The 10,396-nt window shown below is 45.1% G+C and overlaps 1 protein-coding gene across 1 annotated transcript; it reads right to left on the reverse strand.

The window, feature by feature from the left end:
• Positions 1-5,525: 5,525 nt before the first annotated feature.
• Positions 5,526-10,352, reverse strand: LOC130372449 (uncharacterized). The gene is made up of 11 exons (XM_056578453.1): positions 9,757-10,352; positions 9,442-9,481; positions 9,188-9,335; positions 8,665-8,788; positions 8,084-8,141; positions 7,451-7,577; positions 7,008-7,114; positions 6,481-6,608; positions 6,023-6,171; positions 5,872-5,944; positions 5,526-5,755 (listed from the first exon to the last, which is right to left on the reverse strand). Exons 1-11 carry the CDS (start codon positions 9,777-9,779, stop codon positions 5,626-5,628), a joined length of 1,107 nt encoding a protein of 368 aa, XP_056434428.1. The 5' UTR covers positions 9,780-10,352; the 3' UTR covers positions 5,526-5,625.
• Between the last annotated feature and the right edge of the window lie 44 nt (positions 10,353-10,396).

Genomic DNA, 10,396 nt, shown 5'->3' on the forward strand with positions numbered 1-10,396 from the left:
TAGCAGCAAGAGAGAGAAAACAGGGAGGGAGGGAAGGGGAAGAGAGGGAGGGAGAGAGAGAGGGGGAGGGAGAGAGAGAGTGTGTAAACACTGAGGGAGGGAGAGGGGAGAGAGGTGGAGAGGGAGAGAGAGGAAAAGAGAAAGAGAGAGAGAGAGAGGGAGAGGGTAGAGAGGTGGAGAGGGAGAGAGAGGAAAAGAGAAAGAGAGAGAGAGAGGGAGAGGGTGAGTAAGGGAGCAAGGGAGTGTAAACAAGGGAGGGGAAGAGAGGGGGGAGAGAGAGGGGAGGCGGATGGAGGGTGAGACCGACCGAGAGAGAGAGGACAGACAGAGAGACGCATACCGACTCACACAGGACAGATCCTGTTTTGTTGGTATTACCCTACGGCACGGTTTTAATCAAGGGGCCGTGATGTCACCCCCGGTTGTGATTCCACCGACAAATATCCTCCTCAAAGGAGCTTTATCTTTGTTGCGGTGAGTCACCACTATCAAAGATTAATGTTTGTTGACGTGGTTCGCGTGAGGCGTTGACACAGAGCTCACGGCCGTGTGTGGAGCAGCCAGATGTTGATGCTGCACAGATCATCCATCCATTGGATCAGGTCAACTCTAAATATACCGATTAAATAGAATACTTTGCGTTAAATAGAATAGCTGGACTCTCTGATTCCAGCTAGGCAGACTGGTGGCGTTTTCCATTGTGCTATACTGGTTCGGGTCAGACCAGTTCGGCTGGGATTTGCATCTCCATTGCCACCGGGCTCCCCGCTTGAAGGTGTGTGTTTAACTGAAGATGCGCTGATTTTGAGTCGACGACACAACAACACTCACACTTATTGTAGCCTAGTACTAAAGCCAACCGTGACATTGTATCGCTTCGTTTAGCACACATTCCTTCTTACTCTCAGTGGCATATCGAGAGCCGATTTGTTTCAGATTAGTCTTGTTTACACATTGTTTCACACTTATTTCCCCACATGCGACACTTGGTATGAGAAAAAAAATGCATTGAATAACAATATCAGCAATCGCATAGTGTGAAATGCTGTGCAACGTCCAAGAATAATAGTCCTATTTCAACAAGCTATTTTGTTTTTGCATCATAATATCGTCCAACTCACATCACCGTGGTTCACTATCTATCAAACCTTCATTACTTTTTAATCAGGCTTATATAAATACGACCGAACAAAGAATAAAGAATGAAGGTGTTGTCTCGCCGTACTCTGCGTGCGTGGCGGTGCGTTCCAGACTCGAGGTCACCCAGTTTATTGTATTTTTAAAGGTCTTTATTTATTCCTATCGATTTGAAATACAATTTCTCGCGCTGAGCTGCACCCAGGGCTCGCTGCGCCCCGCCCTCGGAGACGGCCCGTCTCGGGTACGGTACGGTACGGCACAGCCCGGTACGGTTCATTACCGCCAGTTTAAACCAGCAGAGGAAAGGCAAGCCAGCGCGTCACGGCTCCACTCGGCACCGTCGTAGTGCTAATGGGAAAACGACCTAGGGTACAGACATCACATGTGTGTTAGCGTGATTAAAGCATGTGCATATTATGGCCTGTTGGTGTTTGTTTACCAAAATTTACATTAAACCCTTCTCTGTCCTCCCTCTCTCTGAAAACACTTTGGGCTGTAGCAACAGACACCAAATGAAGGAGACCAGGGGTATCTGTCAGTATGGGGCGGGAGATGAATTAACGGGAGATTAGTCAAAGCAGCAGTCCTATATTTATAGACAGAAATATAAGTTGTTGATATGCTAACTGATGTTGAATAACCGTTTCGCTTTAACAAATCAATGTAGATTTTACCAGTCTTTGTAGCACTTCACAGGAATTAACTTATGCTTGAGATTGATTAATCAATCGTTGGGTTGATTGATCACTGACGGACTGCAGTCGTCAAGGAATGATTGATTTCAGATCTTTGTACCTTTCAAGAAGTATCACAGGTTAGGGAATACAATATATATATTATATTATGCTATATGATTTAATTGACATTATATATGATTGTTTATATAATATGGTTGTTGTGATCTGATAGGTAGAGAAGGTAGATGGATATGAAGTGAAGCTGTGTTTTTCCAATATTTTGCCTTCTTATTTGAATGTGACCATGTTAGTGCCTGTATATCGTACAAAGTTAACCCATGTTACTCTGCTGTTTACCGAGGACGTCTGACGGTTCAGCCCGACCGGCAGCCAGACCTTCACTCAGAGTCCCGCCCACAGAAATGCACAAACGCTCGTGTTTGACCACATTGTGTTCTTTAGATCAACATCGTTCATGTATGTACAGATTTCTAGCATAACAAGTGATGAAATTTTATTTTTATATTATCGTTTCACATGTTGTTTTATTCAGTTATTGTATTCCGGGGCCTCCTGTACAAACGACACAGCCTATGATTTACGATATCGTCGCTGCTGAAGGTTGCATAATAGCCTAGCGTAATTTGCGGTGTTGTTTTGTAGCGTAAAACCGTGACCTTATAAGCTAATTACACATTGTTTGTTGTAGTGAACACTATTTGAGAATGGAAATAAGGTTAGCATTGCTGAAGGTCTGTGCTTTCATGTTGTAAGACGCATTTTGTCGGAAACACAAGAAGAGGAACAATCGTCCGAACTGTGCAGAAGATCGGATTTCAGACATTTGTATTATGAGAGGATTTTCCAAGAAAAAGTATTACCTTGACATTTTAAACTGTATTTTGATTGTTAATATTTCTATTATATTCAATTTATTTACTTTACGTCACTTATTAACGATTTTCTGTCCACCACTGGAAACAACATCAGTTTACATGATATATAAAATTCAGTAAAATTTAATTCACAAAAGGGACATTTCAAAATGTCAAGGTATTCCTTTGAAAAGTATTTTGATTAAACGGCAAGCGACTAGTTTTATATGGAGAGTGGTTTAGATTTGAGACTCACTTTAATGTCACACCAACACGGCTGTGCATTGGAGGTTTGATTGGATATACGTTATCGTTACTTTGAGTGTTTCCGTCCGAACTTGGACCTACTCCGATTCTGTCTTGTGTTGGCTTCAGTTAGCTCTTTTCTAAATGTGTGTGTGTGTGTGTGTGCGTGTGTTCATAGTGGCCATTTTGTTTTTCTATGTCAAACAAACGTGGTTCTACAGTTTATGAGTTTTCATAGACAAATATGTTGCTGTATAGTACCTATATAGTATATTTGATTCTTGTTCAAGTTTTTGCTATTGTTTATAGTATACAAAACGTAATATATATTCATGGACACACTTGAATAAATATATGAGGAAATAAATAAACTTTAAATAAAGAACCCAAAATGATGCAGTTTTATTTGACTTACTGCATGAAGAACGACAAACACATGAACCGAGAACCCTGTTTGAAGAGTGACAGAGAGCTTGTTTCAGCACGCGGGCGAACAGACCTGTAAACGAAGCCCTCTTCACCTGGTCCTCACCCCTCCCTCTTCCTCTGCCTCAACATGAGCAGGATGTCAGCGATCTCCTGCAGGGTCTCCACCTCCTCCGACCCCTCCAGCACCTTTCCACAGGTCACCTCCTTCACTGGAGGGGCCGCTGCAGCACAGGCAGGCCTCCCTCCTCCTCCGGCTCCTCCTCCTGCTTCGCTTCCATCTCCTCCTGCTCCATCTCCATCTCCCCCTACTCCTGCTTCTCTTCCATCTCCTCCTGCTCCTTCTCCCCCTACTCCTGCTTCTCTTCCTCCACCTGCTTCTCTTCCTCCTCCACCCCCTCCTCCAACTTCTCTTCCTCTTCCTCCCGCTTCTCTTCCTCTTCCTCCTGCTTCTCCTCCGCTTCCTCCTCCTCTGAGCTTCGGTCCTCTCTCTGTAAGGAGACCAGACAACATAGCCGTTCATAGTGGACAGATCAGAGTGGAGGTTCTCCCACAGAAAGGCAAACCAACACTTAAACAACACATCTTGTAAACACCTTCTGTCCTCCTGGTTCTTCACGTTTCTTATAGTTTCAAACCGAATAGATTCAAAAACGATATCATATGTCAGCTCTTATGGTGCTTATACTGTATATTACTTATTTTAATTGACAAAAGACTCCCTCCCACATGGGCTATAACAACTATTGAAACATTGAATACAATACGAATAACACATCCATTCGTTCAGCAGTCTAATTTTACCAACTGCCTCAACTAGTCCCTGATTACTGCTGATGATTGCTCTTGAATCCTAATATAAATCGTGGCGTATTCAAATGAGAGGTGAAGTGAAGGAGTTAATTGGCCCATTAGGACCCTGACCGTCATTCATGCCAGTGGGGGGGGGGGGGGGGGCTGTGGTCCCGGCCCACTGTCCCCTCCGTGTTTAAAGTGCCGTGTCTAATTGCATTACCGCTGATGTAGTGTCCACGCCCTTCCTCTCTGCTGCCTCTCCTCCACGGCCCATCGTCTCCTCTCTGGGAGCCCGCTAATAGCACGGCGCCCGGGGCCGCCGCCGCCGCCGCCGCGTCTCCGTCCTGGCTGGAGCGGGTCTGCCCCCCTGTGGCGTGAGGCGGTACTGCGCGGCCCACCGGAGCGCCGACGTACCCGGTGACCGGGACGCACGCTTCCGATTGGGTGGAGGCGTCGGACGTCGGGCGTTTTGTGACGTCACACGTCTGCGTCGCCGAGTCCCTGGTGTCGGGGGGACTGTGGGGTTCGCTCTCGGGTGGCGGTCCGGCGACTTGGTGAGACGCCGTCTGCTCTCTGTCGCCCTCTGGCTGCAGGGCCCCGCCGTCGCCGGAGACAGACTTCCTGTCCACTGGCTGCTCGTCCGAGCTCTTTCCTGGGGGCTGTTTGTAAGGTGTAGGGGGGCGGGACGGGCGGGGGACTTGTGGGGTCCACTGGGAGCTCTTGTTGAGGGCGTTCACGTCCTCCGAGGTGTTGCAGCGTCCGGCGAGCAGACACAGCTGGCAGTCGGCTGCGTCCTGAAACACACGGCTCTTTTTAAAACCACAGCCTGTGGGCTGTTGTCACACACAGGGAGACGACTGCAGAGTGGAGAGCTTCACATTTAACGATTCACCACGATTCACGATTCACCACCAGGGGACCAATCAGCAATCAATCAGCAATCCATCACCAAACAATCAGAAATCAATCAGCAATCCATCACCAAACAATCAGAAATCAATCAGTATGTCATTGAACAGAACTGTCAGAAGCGCCGAGTCGGGTAATAATAAACATTGATATAATATTTGAACGTACACTCTCGGAGTCTGAGCTGCAGCCGCAGTCTGTGGGGGAGTAGCTGGGGGAACATTCCAGGCAGGCTGGAAGGTGTGGAAACAGAGTGAGGTTGTTGCCCATCAGCACATGAACTCCCTGATGTCATGGGTGGTGACGTTAACACTCACCAGGGCTCCTGTTTGTGCAGCTGGGCACCTGACGGATGAGGCAAAAAACAGAGCAAACAAATGACGAGAATGAATGTCGCCATTATCCTCACCATTATGTCTGTCAGTATACCAAACCACCTGGGTGTTGTATACATTTAATTTACTTTAATAACCAATAAGCATCTGTGAAGATCCAATAAGACATAGTCCCTGAAGAACGGTGTTAATTTAAGGACCCAAATTTTGATTTCTGGTGTTTTATCTTGCTTTGTGTTGTTGTAATGTGTCCATCACGGCCACTTGGGGGCAGCAAAACTGTAAGTTTGAGGGGCCTGCCAGTGTTATGGTTTTGTCCTTGCAGTCAGCTCTCTGTGGATCTCTGGGGCTCCTGGATGAAACAATTCACTTTTAAACAGGAGAAAAGACTCTCTGCAAAAAAGGCTGTTTACATTGATATCAATCAAAAATGAGTTTCACACATTCAGTTCAGTTTAAGGAGCTTACTGTAAGGTTGAAACAGCGGCCGGTGTGTCCTCAATCAGATTAATTTCTGATTGCAACCTCAGGAAATTAGAAGCTGAAACCAAATGGAAGGTTAAAAGAAACAGCAGAATGTGATTTGTGTTTTTAGAGACTTTTCCAAAGTAGTGACTACCTTCCCCACCAAATCCACTGAAAAGCTCTTCCTCAAACGGCTCCTCTGTCTCTGATGGGTCCAGTGTGAAGCCAAGCAGAGGCAGCCTATCCTCTGATTGGCTGATTGGAAAACTAGAGAAGCCTTCTTGATCCCTGGCCAGGCCATCCCTGTAAACAAAGACCAGAGCAACTTCTGCCTGGTGCCGCCAACATCGTCTAGCATCTTACCCTAGCTATCTTTGTTGTAGACGGGGAATGGGTTGGCCTAATGATTGTTAGTGCTTGGCACTTGGTTCTACTAACATCCTTACTATACCGACAGCGTTATATTGTTGTTTCTCTTTCTTCTGACAAATGTTCTCATTGTAAGTGTCATTTAGCGTCTGCTAAATGCCCTGAATGTAAATGTAAATGTAAAGTTACACGTCTTCCTGACCTCAAAGTGATTGAGTCAGAGGCTAACGAGGGCCCACTCACTGGAGGAGAGGGCTTCTGAAGAGGGCTCTGGAGACCGACTGGGGGTCGGAGAGGTAGCAGGGCATGCTGGATCCTGAGGACCACTGGGTCACGTCCCTCATAGGCCCGGGTCGGGAGAAGGGACGGAACTCAACACAGAAGACACCATTATGGGACTCTCAGTTGGAACGTTAGGAAACAAAACCAAAACACGGATTAGTGCTTGGAAGTTGGTGTATAATGTATATAATCTGGTTTGTTTGACTAGGAAAGAGTAGGGAAAACCTTCAGGGAAATATGTCCAGGGCAGCAATCCCAGGAGCCTAAACACCAAGTATGACCTGTATCTAAAACACTACTGTTCCAATCTACACACCATATGAAGTCCTATGAAGGCCCTATTACATAACCTGGTGGACAGTTGATTAGTCACCCACTTAGTAGTGGCCTTAGCAGAATCACACATGGTGGTAGTGTAGGGGCCTTAGCAGCATCACACATGGTGGTAGTGTGGGGGCCCTTGAATGTGGATCGGGTTCTCCCGGTACCTGTGTGTCCTGGAGGTCCGAGGTGGTCCATGCTGGAGGAGACGGAGTGCAGGGATGGAGTTGGGACAGGTTTCGATGCTGGAGGTCTGGTCGCCTTGGAAACACTGCTAACAAACCACCAAACCAACACTGACTGACTCCCCATGCTCCCCTGTCCTTGACTTTGCAATTGATATATTCCAAAGTTACATATAGTCAGTGAAAGTACAAAGAGGCCCGTTTCAGACCGCACATCACCGTATATTGTTACATTCGGTTGTGATGGCTATCTCACTGAGCAAAACACACAAACACATCCCAGCATACGGAACCTACAGTCAAAAGTCAAACAGTTGACTTGGTCTCATAAAACGGAAAAGGGTTTCCTAACAGCTAAAGGAAATTGGCGTGTCGAAAACACTGTGTTGAGGAAGTGGTTTGAGTGAGGAAACAGTGTGAGCTACCTCCAGGGCCAGGTCTGGAGGAGGCAGAGCAGGCTAAGGAGGAGGGGCTGAGGCCGGGAGGGACGTGGCGCTTGACCGGGTCTGAGGACTTGTGGTCGGAGAAGCTAGACTCCAGCACCGGGGACAGCTGGGGGATGGAGCAGACCGCCGGAAACATGACTCTAGTCGCCTCCACATGTTTCATTGGCCCAGTATGTAGCACACAAAACATGTGCCATGTATGTACCACGGGTGAAATACATATCAAACACTGATTATATGATGGCACTAGAAGTTGTATTGACCAGGTATCTATCAGATACATGGTACACCACATGTCAAGTACTAAGCATTGTGTAGCATCTTACCCTAGCTATCTTTGTTATGTATGGGGAATGGGTTAACCTAGCAATTGTTAGTACTTGGCACTTGTTCCTATGAACATGCTCACTGTATCTTTCTTCTGTCAAATGTACTTATTGTAAGTCGCTTTGGATAAAAGCGTCTGCTAAATGCTCGAAATGTAAATGTACTAGATGCTTCATTAGCTAAAGGCGCGCTAGTCAGGAACACGTATCAGATACATGCTGTTGTGCCCCAGAGATACCAGATGTGCTCCCACTGGTGGTGAAGATAAGTGGGTCACATGCTCACCTGCTGACACCTGAAGGCATCTGACATGAGGGGTTTCCTCCGCTTCACTCTCTGAACACTAGGAGACGAGGGAGGAGCGAAGGACATAGGGAAGGTAGAAAGGAGTTAAGGGAGGAAGGAACGAACAGATGGGACAAAACAAATAATAAACTAGAAACATATTGACATCCGTACACAAGTCGGTATACACTGAGCATTGAGTCAGATCATAGATAATGTACTGAAGATACTGGTTCAGGTCACCACTTGCATCATATCTTGAAGTTCAAAGTCATATAGATTGCATGTAGTGCAATTTAATGTATAGGCAGGACTCACTTGTTCAGAGTTCACCTATACTCTGCATAGCCTCAATAGATATATTGCTGTTTCTCTTTCTTCTTACAAATGTACTTTTTGTAAGTCGCTTTGGATAAAACCGTCTGCCTAATGCCCTAAATGTGAATGTAGATGTACATTTATTGCTAATCCTATCTTCAACAAGAGGGTAAAATGAATGCAACTGCAATATTGTATGCAGTGTCTTGAGGGAATGAAACATGATTTTCCATGGGATCATGGCTGACTTTCAGCCAGCTTACCTGTAATAGGGCTCACTCTCAGACAGGCTGAGCTGGGAGGGAGAGCCGGGGCTCATGGGAAGCTCTAGCGGTCGGTTCTTCATGCGTCCTTTCCCATCTCCCAGAACCGTCACCACAGGCTTGTCTGGAATCACAGCCCGAAACCTTCTCATGCTCTTGCTTAAAACCGTTGAATCTTTGATTCATGCTGTGTATATACATAGTTCATTGTAGGCCTCATCTCATTTTAATTTCTTCTTCGTTTGTTGTATGCAGGGAATGGGTTAACCTAACGATTTTTAGTGTTAACATCCTTACTGTACCAACAGAGATACATTGTTGTTTCTCTTTCTTCTGACAAATGTACTTATTGTAAGCCGCTTTGGATAAAAGCGTCTGCTAAATGCCCTAACTGTACTTCCATCATGTACTTTATGCTGCGACTCCCACATTTTCAAAGTTATTTGTGCCATCTTATCGTATCCCTCTTCCTATCTGGGTCCATATACGTCTAAAAACATGTGTGTGTCAGACTGATTCTCACCTTTGATTTCCTTCTTGGCCGCGATCTGGTTGACTATGAACAGAGTCACCAGGTCCATACTGCCTGACCCGGTGCCCTTGTGCGAGGTGGGGACGGGGATGCCCAGGTTGTGGAGCTTACTGTTCATCTTCTTCTTCTCAAAGAATTCCTGAAGGCCAAAACTAGAGTAACTATTCGTTTTAATCCTCAAACTATCACAAAAAAGTTCAGTCTCGGGTTTCAGAATGCTTTTTCTTTCTCGTAAGTTTACTTACCCTTTGCTTTTTGGTGTCACCTCTCATCATATACCGACTCCTGTAAATCCAATGGGATTTTTATTAGAAATAGATCATGTCTAAAAGACTAAGATTCAACCATAACATGGGAGCGAGCAAGACTCATCAACATAATAACTTGATTAACTATATATTAGAATTAGACTACACTGGTAGGCACAGTTGCCCCATAGGGCAACTGTGGTCTATTACAACTATATTACATCATTACAATAAGGTACAGCTATATAACATTAAGGTACAACTATAAACAACTTCTCCATAAGATTATGCATTATATGAATCCAGTCGCACCTTGCCCCGCCGACCCAGTTCATTCTCAGATAACAGATGTCACAGACTATCGTAAATAAAAGTTAAGCCTAAAGCAATGACATGTGTTACGGGTGTGTGGTTAAAGTAACAAATATAGTGACTAACGATTATTAATTCATTCAAATAAATGAGATTATTGTCGAATTAAATTAATATCTCGATATGTTTCTGTTGCTCGAGCGAAACACACGTTTTCGACGTTTTCTGCGTCCCGCCACGCGCTTTAAGCATATTAAGGAAACGCCCACTTTACGTCAACAGTTATTTACGTCGAAACACAAAGAGGACACGTCGACTGGGGTTTAAAGTTTACTTTTTTACAATCTTAAGGTACAAATGTTTCTTTGAATAGCATCCTGACCTTCGTATACATATCTTTATGCTATCAACTATTATCAAAAGGCTTTTATTCAGGTTGTATAGGCATTGGAAACATGCCTTAACATCCCCCAAACAGTTAGAAAGTAAGATGCCAAAATAAAATACAAAATAACACCAAAGAAAATCTAAAAAACAAAATACATTTAAGTTTCTCGACCAGCACTGTTTAAAAATAGCTTGGTTGTCAGTGTAAAGCGATCTCTCTCTGTGTTACGTAAAGGGCAGTACAGTAGACTAA

The sequence above is a fragment of the Gadus chalcogrammus genome, chromosome 19 (genome assembly GCF_026213295.1).
Source record: "Gadus chalcogrammus isolate NIFS_2021 chromosome 19, NIFS_Gcha_1.0, whole genome shotgun sequence".
In the NCBI taxonomy this organism is placed as follows: Eukaryota; Metazoa; Chordata; class Actinopteri; order Gadiformes; family Gadidae; genus Gadus; species Gadus chalcogrammus.